The 25,053-nt window shown below is 33.8% G+C and overlaps 1 protein-coding gene and 1 pseudogene across 2 annotated transcripts; one reads left to right on the forward strand and one right to left on the reverse strand.

The window, feature by feature from the left end:
- Nucleotides 1-6,460: 6,460 nt before the first annotated feature.
- LOC104239629 (uncharacterized) lies at nucleotides 6,461-10,769 on the reverse strand (annotated as a pseudogene).
- Nucleotides 10,770-14,259: 3,490 nt separating this feature from the next.
- LOC104239628 (V-type proton ATPase subunit H) lies at nucleotides 14,260-25,053 on the forward strand. 2 transcript variants are annotated; one of them, XM_009794306.2, is made up of 12 exons: nucleotides 14,260-14,413; nucleotides 16,906-17,007; nucleotides 19,094-19,219; nucleotides 19,707-19,809; nucleotides 19,882-19,954; nucleotides 20,867-20,932; nucleotides 21,039-21,156; nucleotides 22,412-22,573; nucleotides 22,754-22,879; nucleotides 23,019-23,144; nucleotides 23,499-23,678; nucleotides 24,474-25,053. In XM_009794306.2, the coding sequence occupies exons 2-12, from the start codon at nucleotides 16,972-16,974 to the stop codon at nucleotides 24,720-24,722; spliced, it is 1,365 nt and encodes a 454-aa protein (XP_009792608.1). In that variant the 5' UTR covers nucleotides 14,260-14,413; nucleotides 16,906-16,971; the 3' UTR covers nucleotides 24,723-25,053. The 2 variants fall into 2 exon arrangements, with proteins under 2 accessions (XP_009792608.1, XP_070019150.1); XM_070163049.1 differs by having other exon boundaries at nucleotides 14,406-14,453.

Here is a 25,053-nt window from a genome sequence, read left to right on the forward strand (position 1 = left end):
TTGATTGTTTAGGATGACAGCCAAAATTTGTGGCAGGAAGTAACTATGTCACAACTGAAACAATGGAATCAGTGCACTATTCACAACAAGAAATAATGTGCCTAAGAAGAAGAGAAGCTGGGGTATATAATGTGACTATTGTCATGGAAAGGGTCACACATGAGATGGATGTTTCAAGTTGATGCATTGTGGCTATTGCAATAAGAAGGGTCATCTTAAGGAGAACTGCTACAAGCTAATAGGATATCCTGCAGGTTTTAAGTCCAAGGCCAGAGCTAATGTGGTGGATGCACATTCTATGCAGTCTGAGACTAGTGCAACCAATCAAGGAAACATCAATTCTACTAGCACTGCTGCTCCAATGATCACACAGGAACAATACAATGTGCTGCTCAACATGCTTAGCAAGACTTCCACATCTGAAACAAGTGCAAACTTGGCAGGTAGGTGTTTTCTTGTTAAAGATAATGTAGTATATTGGATAGTGGACACAGGAGCTACGAATCATATGACAGGAAATGAACGTTTGATGTCGGATGATGGTAAAGTAGGAAGTGCTGGAAATGTGCAAATGCCCACAGGAGAGTCTGCTAAAGTAACCAAGATAGGAAATAGTCCTTTGGGAGGAGGTGATGCCCTTAAAGATGTGCTTTGTGTACCAAGTTTTAAGTTCAATCTATTGTCAGTGTCTAAATTGACCAAGGAACTGAATTGATGTGCAATATTTTTTCCTGAACACTTCATATTTCAGGATCTTTGTACTGGGAAAGTGAAGGCGACTGGTAGTAGGGAAGATGATTTGTACATACTGAGAACACACCATAAGGAATCTAGAATAAGTGGAGCAAAGGCTATGACAGTGGAACAAATGAAAGAACCTGAGATTTGGCACAAGAGATTAGACCATGTGACCATGACAGTTATTAGAAAGATTTCTAGTTTTAGAAATAAAGATGCTTTTCAATTACAGCATTGTGATATGTGTCCATTCTCTAGAAAAACAAGATTACCATTCTCTATTAGTACTAATAGAGCAGATGAACCTTTTGATTTGATGTACATGGATATATTGGGCCCTTATAAGGTCCTAGCCTATAATGGAATGAATTACTTTTTGACATTGGTAGATGATCACACTAGGTGGACATGGATTTTCTTAATGAGAGTAAAATCAGATGTATCTAAGTTACTCAAAACATTTATTGCAATGATCCTTAACCAATTTGGAAAGATGATTAAAGTCTTCAGGTCAGACAATGGATCTGAGTTTTTTAACATGTCTTGCAAGGAATTGTTTACATGTCATGGGATTTTGCATCAGAGTTCTTGTCCTTACACTCTTCAGCAGAATGGAGTGGTGGAAAGGAAACATAGGCATATCCTAGAAACAACAAGAGCAATCAGGTTCCAGTCTAATTTGTCAATTCGATTCTAGGGAACATGTGTTGAAGCAACAACATATATAATAAACATGGTACCATCTACTATTTTGAAAGGTAGATCACCTTTTGAAGCATTGTATAACAGGCCACCTTCTTTGGCTCACATGAGGGTGATAGGCTGCCTTTATTATGCAACCGTTTTTCCTAAACAGGACAAGTTTGGTCCAAGAGCAGTGAAATCAGTGTTACTAGGATATGGAGTTCATCAGAATACAAACTATTTGATCTGTCTAACAAAGTGTGTTTTATTAGTAAAGATGTTATATTTCATGAGAGCATATTTCCTTTTCAGGATACTCATGAAAAGCAAAATTTTCAAAGTCCTGACATTACAAACTTGAAAAGGTTTTGTGTGGTGGATGAGTTAGATATTGCAAGTAGAATTATTCTGCATGATCAAAATGCTGCAGACTCTACTTCACAGCAAATTTCAGGTGCATCAACAGATATTGATCAAGAGAACCATGATTCTCATGGATCCCATGAAGTTGTGACAGACTTAATTGAACACACTGGAGCACTAGAAGAACATCAAATAACAACATTGACTGAAAGAAGATCAGGGAGAACAACTAAGCCACCTATTTGGCTTAAAGACTATGTGAGGACTGATAAACAGTCAGGAGCACATGCTTGTTTATACCCAATCTCAGATGTCATTAGTTATGACTCTCTGTCCTCCAAGTATCGAAGTTTCATCACCAAATTTTCTGCAGAAGTTGAGCCTAAGAACTATGCAGAAACAATCAAGGATGACAGATGGATAGAAGCAATGCAAACAGAGATCAAGGCATTGCAAGACAACAATACATGGACATTGATGTCTTTGCCACCAGGAAAGAGGGATATTGGTTGTCGATGGGTATACAAGATTAAATACAAAGCTACAGGTGAAGTGGAAAGGTTTAAGGCAAGGTTAGTTGCCAAAGGGTATAGCTAAAGAGAGGGACTGGATTATCAAGAAACATTCTCACATGTTGTCAAGATGGTAAGAGTGAGGACTATTGTCTCATTAGCAGCAATGAATATTTGAGAGATTCATCAAATGGATATCTACAATGCTTTTGCAAGGTGATTTAACTGAAGAAGTTTATATGGAGCTGCCTCAAGGATTTGTTTGTGAAGGACAACATCAAGTTTGTCGATTACTCAAATCACTGTATGGGCTCAAGAAAGCTTCTCGACAGTGGAACATCAAGTTAACATCTGCATTGATAGCTTCTAGGTTCTGTTAGAGTCACTTAGACTATTCCTTATTTACCAGAAAAGTTCTAGGGAAAATAGTGGTGGTCTTAGTTTATGTTGATGACCTACTAATCACAGGAGATGATGTCATCTTAATACATGAGACTAAGGAGTACTTACAACAAGTCTTTAAAATCAAGGACTTGGGGGAGCTGAAGTTTTTCCTAGGGATTGAATTTGCTAGAAGCAAAGAGGGAATTCTGATGCATCAAAGAAAATATGTATTAGAACTCATATCAGACATGGGACTCTCAGGTTCAAAGCCAGTCAGGGCACCTTTGGAGGTGAACAAAAAGCTTACAACATTGGAGTTTGACACTCAGTTTGGAATTGAAGATGATAAAGTTCTTGATGATCCTAGTGCTTATCAAAGGTTGGTTGGGAGACTTCTTTATCTCACCATGACTAGACCAGATATTGCATTTGCAGTGTAGTGCTTGAGTCAGTTCATGCATTGTCCTAAAATATCACATATGGATGCTGCCATCAAGGTGATCAAGTATATCAAGTAGTCTCCAGGCTTGGGGATATTAATGTCTGCAGATGCTTCATCTCAGCTCACAGCCTATTGTGATGCAGATTGAGCATCTTGTCCAAACACTAGGAGATCCATTACCGGGTATTTGATTAAGTTTGGGATCTCTTTAATCTCATGGAAGTCGAAGAAACAAACTACTATATCCAAAAGCTCAGCTGAAGCCGAGTATCGAAGCCTGGCATCAACAGTTGCAGAAATAGTGTGTGTGACTGGTTTGATTGAGGAATTAGGGGTGAATATTCAGCAACCTGTTTCTTTGCTATGTGACAGTAAGTCAGTAATTCAAATTGTTGCTAATCCAGTATTTCACGAGCGCACAAAGCATATTGATATCGACTGTCGTTTCATTCGCGAGAAGGTGCAGCTTGGCCTCGTTCATCTATTACATCTCCCCTCTTCAGAGCAACAAGCAGATATTCTTACTAAGGGCTTGGGTGTCACTCAACATCATTATTTGTTGTCCAAGCTAGGCATGAAGAACATCTTCATAGCTCTTAGCTTGAGGGGGTATGAAGGAATTAGCTAACTGCCTGACTGTGCACTAACGACCTAACTTGCCTTAGCTATATTAGTTAGTGAAGTGTAATTAGTTATTAGTTAATTATGTTGGTTGTGGAGGTAGTGGAGGTTAGTTAGACAGTTGACACTAGTTAGCATTGTGTATATATAGGTGTAGTTAGCTCATTTGTACTATTGTTCCATTGATAATGAATAGAAAATTTTCCCAAAACTTTGCATGTCTTCTTCTTCTCTTATCTGTGTTTGCTCTGCTTCAATATCGATCAGAATCTTTGTGAGTTTTTTCAGAATGATCCATCTATCCCGCTACATCTTTTGGTGATTATTATTTGTTGTATAGAAACTGAAACCTCCTGTTATAGTTTTCCTTATACTAATTAGATTTTCTTTTTCGTTAGCTTTCACATGCTCTTGGTTTTATGTTGTCGGAGCAAGATGCCATCAAACATTCAACATGTAGTCTTACGACCGGGCACTCATGCTCCGATATTGTCATTGTATACTCATGTGGGTCGCCTCCTGTGGAAGGAAGGGAGTATCGTGCGAGATCTATATATACAAACATATGTCATGCATTTATTGGATTGATGTAAACATCAGGTGCGAGTAGATTTTTGCGCTTATATAAACCTAGCACTTGTACGTAATGCAAGTTTAGAGTTCAAATTCGCCTACGCCAAAAGTCAATATCATGATATTATACCTCAGACTTAATGGTATAATATGATTAAAGTTTAGACCCATCATATTTATTCGTAATCATTTCTTGAAGTTTAATATTAAGCTATATATATTTGAGTTTTTTTCTCAATACCTGTTAGTTTTATACGATTGCCAGAAATATTTTTTAAACTTCTTTTCTCTTTAGATACAACTAGTATACGTACCCGCGCGATGCGCAGATTATAAAAAAAATATTAGTATGATAATATTGCTCTTAATTATTTGCTCGTTTGAATTTTATTGAGGATTTCTTAATTTTAGCAGAGCAAAACTTTTTCCTGGCCCTTATAGTTGATTATCTTTTTTTCGCGACAATCTCACAAAGCCAAGATTTGGAACAATAAAAAACAATCACTACAGTGTCTCTCTCTCTCTCTCTCTAAAAAAAAAGCCATCTACTTTAAATTTCTAAAATGATCCATAAAATCAAGACTCTATTTTAAATTGCTTTAGATTTGGAACTTTATTTATTTGTGTTGTAGTTGATTGACAAGGTCATTCATAATCATGTAAAGTTTATCATGTGATCACTCATATGCAATAAATTGTACTTTTCCGCTTTATTCAAACAAATAGCAATCTTTTTTCACCCATCTTTTTATTATTTCTCTTACTTGAGCTAAACTAGATTCTCTTACTCAAGACATTTGACTATATATAACATAATATTTTTCAAGAAAAGAATGCGATTTAAAATAAACAGCAAGAGTAAGCTTGGAATCACGTAAGTTTAATAAACGCTAAATGACATACATCATAGAGTGCAATGAAAGAAAAGCAGCACCAAACCAGAACAGATAACACAATTATGAATCAGTTCTAGAACCTTATACATAGGAAATCAAATACTACTGGCATTAAAAATAAGAGATATTTTATGGATAATTGTCCTACCTCATGTGCTTTTACTTCTTCAACTCATCTCCAAAAATAACTCTAAGGCCTTAATTGCTAGAGCATTCCTAGTATACCCATCAATTGTAGGTGCATAGGCTATCATCAAGACTTTATGATTTATCTTCATCTTTCTTTGTTTAATAAACAAAAAAATTGAGGTTATTTTAATCAACGGGTAGATCAATATAACATGTTCTAAAGAATAGGTCCAAAAAATTAAATTTATACATATACAATTATAAGCTATTCTTCTTGAGCCATTCATTACCATTTTAGATAAAAATGAAGAGAACTTCTCAATTGTGTCGCAACTTCTACAAAATCGGCAAAGAAAATATGGGGAGGCTTATGGCTTATGAACCACAGTTCTACCAAACTAAAAGAAACCACAAAAAGGTTGAATGTCTAATTTGAGAGTATTGAACATATCAATTGCTTAAAGATTGGGCCTTCAGAGCAACTTCTTCCTAAACAAATATACAAAAAAAAATTCTATTATTTCCTGAACATCAAGTCCACCTCATTACCTGCAGAAAACTGAAATTGCAAATTATAAGCAGAAAGATAAAGTTTTACAACAAATTAAAATAGTAAATTCGCAGCAGAAAGGAGAAAAAAATACAATCTTGCAACCAACATCACTTATGTGGGTAACCAAGATGAAATTAAGAATAAAAAATCCTAAAATATCCCCTAATTTTTATTTATTTCCACGAAATCCATCACTTAGACTGGAAGAACGTCTTTTTTTTTTTCTTGTAATTTTCAGTATAAGAAAGAATAACAGAGATATCCAAAGCTATTTCTCCTGAAATGGTGATGTTTTATATCACCCTAGACATACAGATGCATTTACTGCTTCCAAAGCTAAAATCAGGTCGCACTTGTTTATTTTCTTCTACTTTTTTGGATAAGTACCTGGGTTCACTTGTTATAGGAAATTCTCATATTTTATATGATTATTATTAATTCATTTACAACTATTATACAGTGAAAATATAATCAACAGTAATATTTACTCAAAAGTTAAAGCAATTATAGAAATCAGAAAAATATATTGTAAATACCTGATAATTCCATCATGTCTATATTCATCTCAAACCAAATTACGGAAAACTTCTTTATACACCATATTTCTAGCTTCATTCATTATTTGGCCATCATCATCATAAACTAAAATCTTCAATTCTTTTCTACTCGCCACACTTGAAAGAGCAATATATAGTTGTCCATGAGTAAATACTGACTTCTTCAAAAATAATCCCATATGAGACAATGATTGACCTTGACTTTTATTAATTGTCATGGCAAAAGATACAACAATTGAAAATTGTCTTCACTGGAACTTAAAAGGTATTCTTGCATCTGATGGCGTCAACGTCATTCTGGGGATAAACATTTTTTGTCCAGCCATATTACCCATTAAAACCTTAACTTCAATAACCCGATTTCCAAGTCTTGTGCTGATCAACCTCGTGCCGTTACACAATCTTGATGACTGGTCTATATTTCTCAGCAACATCACATGAACACTAACCTTCAAAGTAATAAAGTGATTTGGAATTCCAGAACATTTAATACTGTTTAGAAATTTGGGTGTATGTACGTGCTCCAAATCTGAAAAAGAATGATCAGACATACAAACTGTATCAGAACTCAAATATGTCTTCTCAGGACTATGATTGAGTGATACCATATATTCATTGATCGACTCCACCATATCAAGAATCGGAGCAAGAATTGCCCTTTGCTGGAGGTAATCAACAACAACAACAACAACGACCCAGTATAATCCCACAAGTGGGGTCTGGGGAGGGTAATATGTACGCAGACCTTACCCCTACCCCGAAGGGTAGAGAGACTGTTTCCAGGAGACCCTCATCTCAAAAAGGTAATAGGAGCCGATATATTAGTACCATAAAAATGCATAATAAATAACAGCAATATAAGGGATATGAAATACAAAATACGAAATACAAAATACGAAATAGATGGCTGGTATAGTAAAACTATCAGGTAAAGCCCTGCATCAAAAGACGACCAATGACATTCTTAGTCTAACTCCTAACTAGATAGTTTCACTATATTGTGCTGTAGAATATTCACAACTTTTCCCTAACCTACAACCTTAATGCTCGACCTCCATAATTCCCTGTCAAGGGTCATGTCCTCAGTAATCCTAAGTCGCGCCATGTCCTGTCTGATCACCTCTCCCCAATCAATGTCACTGAAATGGTTAAAGAAATCTGGATATGTACTTTCAATAATTGCCGATATTGGATCATCACAATTATTTATGAGAAGATCATCGGGGATTTGGACTTTCTCAATGCCATCAATGGAACTCCCGATCCTTCCATCACCGATTGCTAAAATCCATTCAGAATTTTTTTTTAACTCATCCAAATGTGCATCTAACTGATCTCTTTGTAACCTCATATTCTTTGTTAGATTTAAGACTTCACAATGGGACCACAAATATGAAGAATTAAGAGTAACTTTAACAATATCTTGCCTAGATCCTTTTGCAATGACAAACAAAATTTGTCTGAAGTCGCCACCAAGAACAACTGTTTTACCTCCAAAAGGTTTATCAATACTGGATACGTTTTTAAATCTAAGAATATCTCTAAAAGTTTGATCAAGAGCTTTAAAACAATATTTATGCATCATCGGTGCCTCATCCCAAATAATCAACTTTGTCTTTATAATCAAATTTGCTAGAGGACTACCTTGCTTTATATTGCATATTGAATCTTCAGTTGGATTGAGAGGGATTGCAAATCTCGAATGAGTTGTTCTACCACCTGGTAACAAAAGAGATGCAATTCCACTTGATGCAATAGTTAACACGATGTCTCCTCTAGATCGTATGCCAGAAGACAGAGTATTCCAAATAAAAGTCTTTCCAGTTTCTCCATAACCATACAAAAAGAAGAATCGACCTTTGGCGTCATTCTCTGCCCTCATAATTTTGTCATAAACTGACTTTTGTTCAACTGTCGAATTCATTAATAATTGTTGATGTTCCTCTAACAGAGAACGACGATTATAACGCAATTCATCATAGATTAACCTATTGCTATGGTCAACTTCTTCCTCATTGTAAAGAGGTATTGGCATTGTTGGAAAATCATGAAAACTTCTTCCACAACTTTTCAAAACTTTTTCCAACTTTTGTAAACAACGATTTTTCAATTCATCATTTGTTAGCTCTGCCTCTGAAAGAACAAAAAAATTTATAGAATTTAAATAACAATAATATAAAAAATATATTACATGATTACACAAATAAGGTATATTTAATTTAACTTTTTAGTTAGGTTAGTTGCTTGTAATAATAATTTACACAACAAAGAACTTATGAATGCTATGTCGTGAAACTCCATATTATCTTAAACATAAAGGTCATAAATTAAAGAATATCAATTATAAATAATTAAGTAAAGAAATCAAATACAAAGAGTTTCATATAGGAGTTTATATTTTCGTTCAAAATTTGCAGATTTTGCTTTAAATTTTGTGCAAAATTTAGTCGTGAAGTTATTAAAGACTCAATATGTTAACCCTTTAAATATGCTTGGAGCTAGACTGGTTATATACTCACATGTACACTAAAATAACTATAAGGATATATATGCATGTAATTTTTTATCCTCTTATCCTCTCTATAATTATATTTAGTTTTTATGCTACAAATAACTACTTAATATCCTCATATAGACGCTGAAACATTATTTGTTAACTTGAAAATAGAAAATCTATATTTATACCTGGATTAGTCAACAACACTCTTTCTTCATGGAGGATATCTTTTGATAATAATTGCCATGTTGATTTCCAAACATATTCGGCCGAGACATTGAATTGGATAACAACAACATAGCAAATAATTGCCTAAGATATGATGACATTCCCTAGTTACTTGCTTCCTTTATGGCATCCACATACTCTTTACAATCATCCAATAACCCAAGTGCATAACATGCATCTCTAAAAGTGAGATGGTTTTGATTGTTGATTTTTTTAAGATCGTCATAGGATTTTGGACCTTTAATAACATTAAACAACAATCTGAGATAATATAATTCACCAGTTCCAAGCGGAACAAAGAAAATTCTTCCATTGGAAAATACAGAAGTTCTTCTTTTCTCCCATCTTTTCAATTGTTTCTTCCAAACAAACTTAAGAGGGAATTCTGCATAAGTCAATTCTCTTGCTTCTGGCAATGCTTTATTTGTCTCAAACCAACTTAAAAGCATTGATTCCTTTACACTTGGTCTATTTGCAACATCATCAATTGGATCATCATCAGAGAATATAACATTTTGTTCATTTGGAAGATAAAATGATAGTTTTTCTACAGGAGGTTCTCTATGGTGAATTGGAAATTTGAATATTCTCCAAGCAGCTTCACATGGTGATAAATCATATACATATTTATTTCATCAATATTTGATGAATCTTCCTCTTGCACACTTTGAGAAAAAGCAGCGGTAATACGATCATTTCCTTTGTTAATATACTTAAATAAGTACTTAATGGATCTTGACTGATTGCACCATTCTACATTATTATGAGCATCATACTTAAATAATAAGAACCGATTGTGAGACACCACATACCTAATATCCAAGTCAATACCATCTTTTTTGATAGTTCTATCATTATCACTTCGTCTATAAACAGGATAACCCTCCTCATCAATTGTTGTTGACTCAACAAACCTTTTTGGAAAATGCTTGGTACATCTTCTGTTCTGCATGCAAGGAGAAGACTTTCTTGCAGAATCACACGGGCCATGCATCATAAAATTATGCACGGCCTTATAATAAACAGGATCGGCCAATTCATATGGTATTTCGGCAGAAATGATTCGATCAATATCTGCAGCAGTTGGATATTTATCATGCTCGTGAAGAAAAAATAAGATGTGAGCATGTGACAACCCTCGTTTTTGGAACTCAACTATATAAATCACTGCACCAAAAAGAATTTATTACACTTCATAAATATAATTGAAATATTTATTTTAAAACCTATTATCCTATGTAACATAAAAAGTAATTATTATTTTTTAGAAGTTGACTATGGCAAGATACCTGCTTTTACTTTTCCAAAAATCTGATTGTCGCGTAAATCCTTTATCAAACGGTCCAATTTGATTTTCAATACCCTAGATAAAATGTCTGGGCGATCCTCAGGATTTAAGCCCCTACTCTTTATAAATCTACGAATCTCAGGCCACTTTGAATTGCAAGTAAAGGTAATGAAAAGATCAGGGTACCCAGCCCATTTGCATATAGCATCTTGATAGTTTTAAATCATGTATCGTGCACCCCTATGAAGCTGAACGATAAAATTATCCTTTTTCTTTGAAAAGAAGGATTAATTTCTCCATGCATATCAACATTTTCTCAGCTTTTATACATGTGACATCTCAACTTTTATACATGTGACATCTGGTTATATGTAGTTGTAATTTGACATGTTAAAAGCTCAACTTTTTACAATAATGACGTACTTGTACTTAATATTGAAACTACTTTATGAATATTTTTACACTTTTCCTCTCCTTAATGGAGTAGAAATTGCACGTGTTAAAAGCTCAACTACTTTATGCATATTGTTACCCTTTGAACTTCTAAATTTTTGGCCTCTGTAACAAGGCTAATTCTGCTTTTAGAAATTGTGACAGAAATCCATTTTTTCTTTCAGTGTATAGACAAACGTAAAAGAAACAATATCATATAAAATATTAGTATCACTTGGGGTTAATTTATAGTTTTATTACCAAAGATAAAGAAAACGATGTTAGTAGATTCATTATTTAAAGTAAGTTAATGAAGTACCACTGCAACTACTACTCGTTATGATAGGCGTAAATTTTAATTATTTTATTTGATTTTATTATCTATACTATATTAAAAATACAAAAATCCTTAGCAAAATGTCGTTCGCCTTTTTTACCCTTCTAAAATACCTTTCATAATGGATAAAATTGTAACTCAAGTGCTTTCCTAATATTTCGGATATTAAAATCAATTAAAACTTATCTTTCTTTATTAAATTAGGTAAGAAGAAAATACATATATATTTTACCTTATATATATTATACTAATTGAAAATAGATGAGAACATTTATACGGTGCTTTGAATTGAATTCTAATTTAATTGAAATATGAGGACATGAAATCGCATATTAAGTTAATGTTTTTAATACAATAGCATCCACATTAAAATTGTTTTAACATGGAACAATTAAATGTGCACTTTAAATATTCTTATTTTAGTCATATAATATAATTAATCCATATTCAATTAAGCAACCAAAATAATTATTTGATGCATATTTTAATCATACTAAACCGTAAAAGCTAATCTATATTATAAAAGCACGAAACCTCTACAGAAAATGATAATTGACTTTTTATTCTTTAAAAATAAATTTCACATTGAATACTAATATAATTTAAATATTTTTCTAATATTTCAAACTTTAAAATCAATTAAATTTTTACTTATTGAATCTTTTTTTATTTAAACTATATAGGAAGTATAAATATTTAGAACTTTAAAATAGATTATATATTAAAAATAAAATGTTTAAATTAATATGTACATGCACACGCATTAAATTTCAATAATGTTTTATAGTATTTGTGCATCCTATTAGATTTTTATGTTTTAGTAATGCTTTCTTTGCTACGCACGTTTCGACAAAGTTATGTAAATTATGATATTTTTTTCATCTCAGCAACTAAAACCTTACTACTTAGGTAATATTGAAACCTTTGAAAGGAGATAAATTGAGACATAAGATTTAATTTTTAAATTTTTGTTATATGATTTTTTTTTTAAAGAATCGTAATAAAAGTGCTAATTAAACATGTTTGTATAACTTAAGAATAGCTTTTGAATAATATTTTTAGAAAAAGTTTTAAATCTTCAAGGCTATGTGTTTTTACTGAAACTAAAAAGGAAGTATAATAACTGGTAAAATTGAACTGATAAAACTAAAAAAAATAAAACATAATTTAAAGTGAATATATTGATAATGATTGAGAACTTCTATGAACAAATTTTTTTCTTTATTGAGTTAGTTATATAGGATTAGTATTTAATTAACTACGGAAGCTTACACTTTATTTTATAATTTAAAAATATATATTTAATTTTCTTACCAAAAATTACTTACTAAGATAGGGAACACGCGCAACGCGCATACACTAAAACTAGTTTACATATAACTCTAGGAGAAAATAGCGAGTATATTTACGTTCATTAGTAAGAAAGTACATTCACCAAGATCTTTGAGACATGACTTGGAAAAGAACTACCATGTCAGTCGATGTTTTTTCTTGAGGTTATAGTGAAAGCTCGAAAAATCGATGAAACAATAATCCAAATTAATTGAAAACTTGAACTCAGTTTAATTGATTTGAAAATTTTATTTTTTAATCGATCGATTAATCTCACGTAACAACAAGCAACCTAAGTAATGTTGTTTAATTAGGCTGTCACATGAGATAACCATGTCACATATTCTCATGTTCATGCCACAGTCATTGGTATCAAAATTGAAATTTCCATCTTATAACAGGGACTAAAAACTTAATATAACTTCAAATCCAATAATGGAACAAAAGGAATTCGGAAAATAGGGGCAAAGTATTTGAAATTGCCATAAGGGGAATAAGAAAAATGGTCCTTTATGTTTTTGCTGTAGGTTTAAAATAATTCTTAAATATATTCATGAATAAATTTAATCCTTTAAATTTGCTAAATATAAAGCACTTTTGATTTTTCTTAAATATATCCATGAATAAATTTAATCCTTTAAATTTGTTAAATATAATGCACTTTTGATTTTCGTTAAATATTTTACAAACTCCGGTTATTAAATTTAATGAGAACCGTAAAAATAAAAATAATTTAATGGAAACACTGGGTAGGATTCAATGTCAAACTCCCACCACTCACGATAAGTGAAAGCTTGTGCAAATAAATTTAAATAAAAAATAATAATTTAATGAGAACTCACACTTGAAGTGTAGTTTTTATTATTTATGCTATTTTTAGTCTTTTTTTTAAGTATGGTATAATTTTTTAAAGTGCAATATCTATTGTGGTCTACTTCTAGCATGTTGCAGTTTCTAAAATTTGACAAGATCTTTCTTGTATTTCTAGTTAAATCACTTTTTTACTTCCTATAAATCTAAATGGTATCTCGATTCATAAAATATCCCACGATCCGTAGGGTATGAGAAAGGTCGCACTCTAAGAGTATGATGGAGGTAGCTTACTCTAATACAAGTATTAGTGACTGATTCTACGATTCGAATTCGTGACCTATATGTCACATGAAAACGACTTTATCATTACTCCAAGGCTCCCATTCAACCAGAATATCAAAAATTTATTCAAAGGAGGCAAGAAATGTTCACTTTTAAAATTTGCGGTCTATTTTACACCTACTTTAAAAGAAGGCATAATACATAAACATGCCCTCAAACTTAGTCTTAGCTGACAAATGTGCCCTCTAATTTTAGGTGTGCACAAGTAAGCAGCTCAACTTGTCTTCACTTTGTCAGTTGGGCACTCCAACTTACAAAATGATCATCTAGGCACCTCCAAAATTTATGTGCCACGTTAGCATGTGTGTTTACGTAACTTTATACAAGTTAAGGTGCCTATTTATGTACGTCCAAAGTTGAAGGGCATATATGCCAGCTGATGCCAAGTTTGAGGGTCCAATTATGTATTATGCCAAAAATAATGGACCATTTTTGTCAATGTTCTTTTCTTTTCCTCTCTGTCACTACATTACACGTGAAAATTAAACTAGAAATTGCTTGATTGCCTCTTACTTCCCTTTTATAATTCCCTTTTTCTATGGTCCTCCTCTTTCCTCTATTTTGATCTCACCCCCCCCCACCCCCCCCCCAAACTCAAGATTTGAAGCCTACGTGCACACCCTTATACTGACATCACCTTTTCCTGTTCTAATCAAATTCATCTCCTACACTGTCCACTTCCACGTGATACGGTAATAGTATCTCCAATCTATCTTCTCTGTTAATTTCAGTGTAAATCTCTTCCAAATGGACAAAAATTTTCTGGGTTTATGTTTTAATTAACAATTCTAGTTTTGGATCTTGGATTTTCATAGGAATTGCTTATTCTGGGTTTTAATCAATGTTTATGGGAATAAAGTTTAAATCTAGCCGTGATTTGATAATGGTGTTTGTTAATGTATGTATTGCTTACCCCAATTGGCAGAATTTTCCGGGGGTTTTGTTTGATTGACTATTATAGTCTTGGATCTTAGATTTTTGGGTGGGGGAATTGGGTATTTGCTTATTCTTTATTTGGTGATTGTTTATGGGAATAAAGTTTGAATCTTGAAGTAGTGAACTTAATTTGCTTGAAAGTTAGTTAGTGGAGAATGTCATGATTTGAAGTGATTGAATCAGTGATTGTTATGCTTTTCTGAGTTTGTTGGATCAGTGATGTTGACTTTTACTTATTCACTAAGTAGTGAGATGAATGTTGAAACCTGTAGCAATGAGATTTTCGGGTCAACCTTCTTGGTCGCTGTGTAATCTTGTGGTGTTTATCTAAGCTTTAACCTTACATATTTAGCCGTTCCTCAAACTTCTGTGACGATCTCCATGATTGAATCAGAAATTTTCTGCTTGAACTTTTTTGATTTGTGCACTGTCAATCTGGAATGCCGTGCGTTATCACTTTTAGGTTCTTTTGTTGGGAGAGAAGTTAATGTATTTTATTTATAAAAGCACCAACGTAGTGTTTTCTACAAGGAGATAACAACAACAAACCCAGTGAAGTTTCACAAGTGGATTCCGGGGAGGGTAGTGGGTACGCAGACCTTACCCCTCATGGAAAGATAGAAAAGTTGTTTCCGATAGACCATTGGATCAGGAAGGAAGGAAGGAAAGAAATAGTAGAAATTTAGAGAAGCCCTTTAACGATGTATGGAACTCAATTAGTCTAACTTTTCTTATACATTGCTTACAGCATCACATTTACTCCAAAAGAACAGAAGATGAAGACAAGCCTTTCAGTTGCTGAATTGTCTATCTTAATCATAACTACTCCCTCCGTTTTAATTTAAGTGTCTTAGTTTGACTAGGCACAAAATTTAAGAAAATATGAGAGACTTTTGAATTTTGTAGCCTAAAACTAGAGATTTGTGTAATGTACCAATATGCCCTTTGAATCTTGTGGTCTTAAACAAGCCATGTAGGGTATTGGAATTGGAGACTTACTAAATATAGAAAGATGCATTCTTTTTTAAATAGAAGGGGAGTCTTGGCGTAACTGGTAAGTTGATGCACGGGTTCGAGCCGTTGAAACAATCCCTTGGAGAAATATAGGGTAAGACAGCATACAGTAGACCCTTGTAGCCCGGCCCTTTCCCTGAACCCGCGCATTGCGGGAGCTTAGTGCACCGGGCTATCATTGCCCTTGCATTCTTTTTGGAATAGACTGAAATGGAAATTAAGACACTTAAGTTGAAACGGAGTGAATAGTTGGTATCTTGTTGATGGATCTTTTCTTCCATTGTATTCTATTTTTTAACTTTGTAGATGAGATAACCGTTCTATTATTATATCTTTTACCACATTAGGGAATAGGGAGACACTTCTGCTCGAATTGATCCTCAAGTATTTGGTTGATTTACTTTGGCAGTTGCTACTTAAAGTACTGCCTAAAAACTGTAATGAAGCTGGTGCAAGCCAGTTTCAAGTCTAATGAGGTAGATTTGGTCATTACTTTGGTAATGTGGACTTTATGGACTCAATAGAGAGCGATGGGTCTAAACTATCAAAATAAAATCAGTCATTCATTCCTCAAAGTTAAAGGATTAGTAATCATTATCAAAAATCGGATTCGGTCTAATACATACGCGAGAAAGGTGATCAAAACACCAAGTAATGGGTTCTTTCTTTTATCACTTAGAAGCCATGTGAGATGAAAGTCTCATGTCTGGTTTTGAATGAGAGCAAGAAGTGAGGAATCCTCTTTTCTGCTTTGAATCTACCACGTGCTATCATTGCTTTTCTTTCTTTGTTTTTTTTGAAAATGGTAATAGGTATCACTGATTTTCTTTCTGTTATTTTGAAAGTAGATGCTTCAGCTTCAGTCACCCGAATCTTCAATTTCAGCCCTAGGTGGAACCAATTGAAGTCAGTTACATCATAGTGAATTTGAGTCATGTTTTGTTTCATGTACCGTTAACCGCCTTTTGATAGGTTAGAATTGTATTAGATCAAATGTCCAAATTACAAGTAATTCCCTTCTCACAATTGGCTTGAAAAAAGATAGATTGATGACATTAATTTATTGACAGTAAAGTTTAATTTGGTGTTATCTTTTCAGCTTCATTTTTCATATCTGTAGCAATATTCATTTTTCTTCGTAGGAAAACATTAATGTATCCTGTTTCCAGTTGCATCCTTTAAACGTGTGGAACCTATAATCAGGTTTTGAGGTATTTCTTTGGAATCTATACAGGGTAGAGGTAAAACAATTCAATCTGTCAGAGGCTAAAGGATTTCAGATTTGAAGAGCATAGTCAAAATGCCAATGGAGAATGCTGAGCTTACTACAGAGCAGGTAATAATTTCATGCATAAGCACAATAAAGAAGCTACATTATACACAAGCACATAAAAAATAATGAACAGTTTTGGACCGATAACTAGCTTGGATTATGAGTTTTGCTGCCATCATAGTGAACATGCATCACTTATCAATTAAAAAGAAATTCATACACTGAACAATCATCACAGGATTTAGGTTTCTTAGTCTTAGCAGTTAGTTGCTTTATCTTGTTTCCATTTACTTATCAAGAAAGTTTAGAATAGTTGTCAACATCAATAAAAGCTAATTGGAAAGAATTCCATGCATTAAATTATATACGAATGTACATTTGGCTGCCAATTTTTCTTTTACTAGTCTCCAGACATGTGTATCAATTTTCACAAAATATGTATCGAAATAATTGTGATCACAAGTATATTATAAATAGTAGCTTTTGTTGGAAACAGAATTATAAATTAAACTTTACGAGAAGTTACCACTAGAACACTGATTAATTTATGTATAATTACATTAGTTTTATTTGATGATATACAAACATTTAATGTTGGTATATGTTCCTATCATTCGGTTTGCTTTATCATTATCATAACTTTTGTAGAAAACATAAAATATCCCTTTTATACTATAATATATAGTTATTGAAGTGATAAAATATATTTTAGAAATTATCTAACCATGAATTTTATCAAATGCCAAAAAATGCATTGAAAATTATTTAAGAAAGAAATTGGACACATATCGTTCATTTTCTGACAGGAAAGGATGTATTTTGTTTAAAACTCCTTTTTGTTCTTTCTTTGTTGGTTTTGTTAGAGAAGCTCCTACTTAATTCAAATGTTTAGCCCCTTAAAAACAAGATATTTCTCTAGAATCTAACTTCTATTAAAAATCCAATTTTGATTAATAATCGAGAGCGAAATCTTGCTCACATAGCCATACGTGAAACATCATCAGCTAATCTTTCATTCCGAATTGTCAGTATGAATACATACATAGAAATTGAGAACCAAATTAAAAAAAAAAACTAAAATTATAATTTATCCAGGTAACACTCAATGAATAATTATACTACCATAATTGCTACTATATTTATGAGTGATCCAAATTAACATAGACTCGGAAACTTTTACATATACAGTCCATAAATTATACACCAAACAAAGAAAAAAGGAAAAAGAAGATGAAAACGTTACATGAACCAGTTACTTACTTTAGCAGAGAAACCCTGCCTTGCCGTAGACCCCAAACTTTGCTTCTTCTTTTAAATATCAAACAATATGATATAAACAAATTAAATGCTTGAAAGTTTGCAATGCTTTGACATTGCCTAACTATATAAGGATGAATAGTGTTATAACGTCATTAGTAAAGAAGAAACAACATCACAACAATGAGATGACAAATATGACTTTTCGGTTTCTACAATGGATGAATCATTTAGCAATTTATTTGAGAGAATAAAAAAATTACCATTGACACCTTATTCATTGGGTTGTGTTCTAAATATATTGAATTAGAAACAATTCAAAGGTTGGCGATGCTTAGAATTCCCAAAAAATTCTAGACGCAGGATTTTCAATTAACAATATTCATGTAACTATATTTAATATTGAATAGGAGGTTACTTATTAATATTGAAAGTTAAAGGGCTGACAATTCCATGTTTGTCTTTATTTCAATTAAATATTTTCTTTTTAATTAATTTTATTAGAATGTATATTTACATTTTTGTACAAAATTGTATTTGAAATAATATCATGTTGAAGGTTATTATAGTCATTCAGTTTTATAGGGTTATTTCAGTCTTTTAAGTTTTTAGTTTGGTCTTCATATTTATAATATAGTATGATGTTGATGTTGTTGTTGTTGGATTGGCTAAGGTGTGTATTTTGATTTTTGGTAGTTGAAGGCATGTGTTTAAAGGAGAAAGAATTCATTACCGTCAGGAGTTTCTTTGTGGACTGTGGCTTTATTTCTTTTGGTTGTGAGGAAAGGGGGGTGGGGGGAAGAAAAAAACCTGAAAAAATAAGTGATCAACCGGGTCTTTTTTGGCACTACTGATTGTTTAATAACATTTTTATGTCTTTCTATTTCCTAAGGTTTTGAGCAGGGATATCCCATGGGAGACATACATGGCCACAAAGCTGATCACAGGAACAGATTTTCAGCTGTTGAGACGCTATGACAAAAAGGCAGAAAGTTACAAAGCCCAGTTGTTGGATGATGTAATATTTCTAAATCGAGTTGTCTTTAGCTATTAGTTACATTTTGGTTGACAACAGAGTCTAATTCTTGCATCTTGTACTTACGCTACTTGTTTCCGCCTAATTAATCTTGGAGTTTTAGGTAGATTTCTTCTAAATTATATTAGGAAAATGTCTAGATGTGGTAGTGTAAGTTTTACTTTTTGGCATGCCAATGACTAAATAGTCTATTACCTTCATTTTTCCGGAGTTCATTTGTTACTTTGAAATAGTCATTCATAATCGGCATCATCGAATTTTAGGATAAATGAAGTTTTAAACATTATCGAGCTTTTTCCAAGTTTTTCATATGGTCTATGTGGGAAATGGAGTTCTTGCAACTGCTGATTTCTAAGCATTCCTATTTATAGATTTCATTTTTGGGTCCTTGGTCAACCTCTCAAGCCTTTGATTGTCTAATCATGAGCTCAGTTTTGATACTCTTATAAAATGGACACAATTATTACAGGACGGTCGAGGTTATGTCCGCGTCTTTGTTACCATATTACATGACGTCTTCAAGGAAGAAACCGTGGAGTATGTTTTGGCTTTGATTGATGAAATGCTTACAGGTAAATTGAGAAAATGTAACTTTTAAAAGGTCCTTTGATAAGTCGACTGATGTAACGCTTATTTCTTGGCAGCTAACCCGAAAAGAGCAAGACTATTCCATGATAACAGTCTTGAAGATGAAGATACCTATGAGCCTTTCCTCAGGCAATACTCTTCATAACCTTTTTTATTAAATTTTGGTTTGCAATCCTTTGAATGCAATCTGCTGTCCTTTATTTACAGTGGCGATGTAGAAATTGTTTTTCTTTCTCATGATATGCAGTTTGCATGCACCCCCTTACCTGTCTTCATCTATGTCTACAAATATCAGCAGATGTTAACAAATCTACCTCCCTCTTTCTTTACATGTATATTACGTTATATATGTATCAAGTCATGCTATAATTATAGAATATCACATCTGTTGTCAGCTAGCAGTATTTTAATTTTATGGTTCTGTAGTATATATGCAAGTGCACAAAATTGCAATATTTAGAGTCCCATGGAAAAATTCTTAAACCTGTGTTCATTCATATCTTAATTCACTCGACCCACTTTCTCTTTTATTTTTCCCGTTCTACTCGATCTTTAATATCTTTTAAGTTCCCTACTTTCCCTTTAGATTTGGTAAACTATTAGAAGATAACTTAAATACGATAGCACACAAGCTTTTCCTTTTTGAATGAAATTGTTATTAAGATTTCTTTTCCTAATGGAAATGTTGGTGTATAAAACAAAGTCAAGACACCTTTACCTCGACTCCATTGATACTACAGGCACGCAGCTATTACTTTCCCTTCCACTGCTGAAGAAAGCATTGAGTTTATTAGTCATACTAAGCAGAGATTGTAAATCAGGTGATGTTGAAATGATAAATAGAAACACAAACACACACACACACACACACATATAAAAGTTGTTGAAAAAAGTTGCTACTTTATTGTATCTCAGAATTATCTGTTCTCCCCTTTTTCTGTCTTTTACCAACTGTTAATCTTTATAAATCAACCAAGATTATGTATTCGTTCTTTCCATAATATTCCTTTTCTCTTGCTAAAGATGAGTTTCATTTTCCAGATTGCTCTGGAAAGGTAATTGGTTCATACAAGAGAAGAGCTGTAAGATTCTGTCTTTGATAGTGAGGTAATAAGATTATGAATCCCTCTCATGTGAATGATTTCAAATGACTCAGGAGATTTGAATGATATATGAACTGATAACTTTGTGTTCCTATTAATTACAACTCCAGTGCCAGGCCAAAAGTTCAGAATGGTGTTGATGCTAATGGAGACGCGTCAGGTTCAAAGAAGAAACTCACTACCATCGAAGATGTTCTGACCGGCCTGGTTGATTGGCTTTGTGCACAGGTTTGTGTGTATTCCTAGATTTTCCACTTTTTCTTCTTCCTCCATCCCGCCAAACCTGCAATCTATATTGCTCGCACACTTCAAAAGCGCTCCATCCCGCCAAACCTGCAATCTATATTGCTCGCACACTTCAAAAGTGCTGTTGGGTGCACGCAGTGTTGTCAAAGGCGCGCTCAAGCCCTGAAGCGAGGCTCAAAACACGTTGAGTGCTTCGCCTCGCTTTGTGGGCGCTTTAGTGTCGCATCAAGGCTCTAAGGCATACTTGTCTTTGCCAATGGATAAAATTTTGAAAAGGCGACATTAAACAATTGATATTTTGCTTTATCGTAATTTTTTTTTTCAATTTCTTTGTCCATATATTTGTTATTCATGCTTATAATTATTAGTCTTGGACTACATATACATATTTTTACTTTTTCTCCAGTTGCGCCTTTTTTCATTAAAGCCCACGCTTTACTTGCGCTTTGCGCTTAAAGCCCCAACGGACCTTAGAACTTTTTTGCGCTTTTCGCCTTTGATAACACTGGGTGCACGTCGGATCCTTCAAAAGTAATGCATTTTTGGAGGATCCGATATGAGTGCGGCAGCATTTTGGAGAGTGTGTGCAACATAGCCTACAATTACTTGGTTTGCAAACATTTCAAGAAGGATTCAGTATAAATGTCTTTAATTGTTTGGAAGTACTTGACAGAGGGATAGTGTTCCCAATAAATGTCGTAAGAGAAAATAAGTGGTCGATGGATGAAAGGTGCTAGAAGCCTAGGACGATGAGGTGTGCGGATTAGTAGTTTAATGTGATGAAGCATTGAAATAAAGCCATTGAGTAGGAAATCAAGCTCGTTTCTGGACGTCACAAGTCATAACAAGGTTTATGGCCTATTTCTTCACTTTCAATGTAAATAATTGATCAGGTTCAAATCCTAGCCGAGACAAAAAATTCTAGGTGATTTCTTCCCATATGTTTAAGCCTTGATGGACAAAGTTACCTAGTACCTATTGCGGGTGGAAAGTAGCAGGTATCCCATGGAATTAGTCGAGGTGCACACAAGCTGGTCCAAACATTATGGTTATCAAAAAAAGAATTTTGATGAAAGGGGAAAGAAGCTTTTTGGAGTTTTAGTTTCTTTTTTGGGGGCCGGGGGGGGGGGGTGGTGGTGGTGGTGGTGGTGGTATGGTGGTAGATCCCACTTGTTCTTATTATCACACAGCCGATACTTAGCACTGTGTCAATCATGATTTTGATGTATCTATGCAGCTGAAAAAGCCTACCCATCCTACCCGTGGCATTCCCGCGACAATCAACTGCCTAGCAACTCTGTTGAAGGAGCCAGTGATTCGATCTTCATTTGTTCGAGCCGATGGAGTGAAGTTGCTTGTTCCTTTAATTACACCAGCATCAACGCAGCAGTCTATCCAGGTTCTTTAATGCCACATATTGCATTAACTTCATAAATTCTATTCATGTCGTACTAGTAAGTAGCAGTGCTTGAGACGGTTCTGTATCTCATTCAATGTATCATGCAACTCCGGAAGCTAGACATAAAAGAATAATTGTCTTCTTTTTTTCTTCCTGATTTTATTTTCTTCCTTAAAACAGCTTCTCTACGAGACATGTCTATGTGTCTGGCTATTGTCTTACTATGAACCTGCAATAGAGTACTTAGCTACTTCAAGGGCGCTCCCTCGATTGATAGAAGTTGTTAAAGGTTCAACAAAGGAGAAGGTGAGCTACTTTTGTTGCTTTATCCATAATAACAGTTTCTACTCCCTATTTTTATTTCTTAAATTTGATGTTTTGCTTTCTACATTGGTTTTCCTTGTCTCATCTCCGTTCATGGCCTGCGGTGTTTCTATAACTATAGGTCGTACGGGTCGTCATCTTGACTCTTCGGAATTTGCTTTCCAAAGGATCATTTAGTATTCTGATGGTAGACTTGGGAGTGCTGCAGATTGTTCAGAGCTTGAAAGCGCAGGCTTGGAGTGATGAGGTGATGAACCGTGTTTTTTAATGGTTTATAATCTGATAGTATATCTTAATTTATCTCTACATCATTTGCAAACATAAAGCAGTTCCATCAAAAAATGAATTAAGACAAATGAATGCCTCACACTTTGGTACATAGAGAAACAGTCGCTAAATATCATATTTCTGTTTCATTTATCTGCAAATTTATTGCTGTCTTCAATCATCATTACATGAAGAGATTCGCTATATTTATAGCTACTTGCTCCATTCATCTCAGTGATTTGCTATATTTTGACAGTTTAACATGTTACTGTGTCATTGAAGAATGAAATATTCTTTGACTTCAGACTCATAAAGTTAATTACCATATCTGTAGGATCTTTTGGATGCTCTGAATCAACTAGAAGAAGGATTGAAGGATAACATCAAAAAGCTGAGTTCGTTTGATAAGTACAAGCAAGAAGTCCTTCTAGGCCATCTTGATTGGTCTCCGATGCACAAAGATCCTATATTCTGGCGCGAAAACATAAATAGTTTTGAGGAGAATGATTTCCAGGTAATACTTTGTGAATTGCAGAAATTCCCAAGCTTACGTGTCTTTAAAAAGCTGTGAAGTTCATGTTGCATATCAGCGTAAAATACAACCCTATCTTGGTGCAGCATTAACAAATGCTTTTCATCTGAAGAACCAGACATTTCTGCTGGATTCTGTTGGTGTACGATCTTTTACTTTCCTTTACCAAATTTATGTGCTACTCAAATCAAAAAGCTAGTTTTAAATATTCATGTATAAGAATAACTTCCATCAGAAGAGGTAAGCGGGTGGTTGTAGAAGTGGTCATTATCGTAACATAATGTTATTTTACTTTAGAGAGTGAATCTTCGAATCTGTACAACAAAGTCGTTTCTAATACTATACAAGTCGTTTGGTTCAGTTCTGTGATATCCCAGGGGATTATCTATCCCACCTCCTATGTGGGATAAGCTAATACTCTACCATTTTGGTATAAAATGTATTAGCTAATACTCTCAACCAAACATGGGATAGCTGTAATATCAAATTTTATACCGAGATTAGTATCCTTGTCCTGGTAACCAAATGACCCCTAAGATCTATATCGTCCTTGAGGGCTTTGATCTAGTAATAAGAGTGCAGCGCGTGATGTGTGGGTTAGATGCACGTCACAAGTTCAAATTTTGTCATAGACAAAAGCCTGGTATTTACGGAAGGGTAGAAGAGTGAGTCCATTATCCACCGAGTTTCGAATCAAACACCTGACTGGGTCTCGGGGATTTCTCGATTCATCATAAAAAAATATTGAGACTGATATCTTTTGTGTCGTGTTTGCAGATCCTGAGGGTGCTCATTACAATTTTGGACACATCAAGTGATCCAAGGACACTTGCTGTTGCTTGCTATGATCTATCACAGTTCATTCAGTGCCATTCTGCTGGGCGAATCATAGTGAATGACCTCAAAGCTAAGGAGCGCGTAATGAAACTGTTGAACCACGAGAATGCAGAGGTCACAAAAAATGCCTTACTCTGTATCCAAAGGCTTTTCCTAGGTGCCAAGTATGCTAGCTTTTTGCAGGTTTAATTCTCGTCGAAGGGTTTCATTGTTCAGACGATGAAAACTAGACATATCTTGTTATTTCATTGGAACACAAGGAGTTTGGTCGTGTTCGTGTTCGTGTTCGTGTTAATTTATTTGTTGTATCAGTATTCGAGTATTGTATCTAAGGCGTCCTCCGGATGAGATTCTCATTCCAAATAATGTTTACGAGTTATTTTATTTCTCCCTCCAATAAAAGAAAGTTTGTATCGATTTGTTTATCGAACAAGGGAATTGTTTTGTGATATATGCTATCTGGAAATTGTCCATCAAACAACTTATTAATGTGAAATTTTTGCAGTTTGAGTCTGTATTA

This window comes from Nicotiana sylvestris, chromosome 11 (genome assembly GCF_000393655.2).
Source record: "Nicotiana sylvestris chromosome 11, ASM39365v2, whole genome shotgun sequence".
Taxonomy (NCBI): Eukaryota; Viridiplantae; Streptophyta; class Magnoliopsida; order Solanales; family Solanaceae; genus Nicotiana; species Nicotiana sylvestris.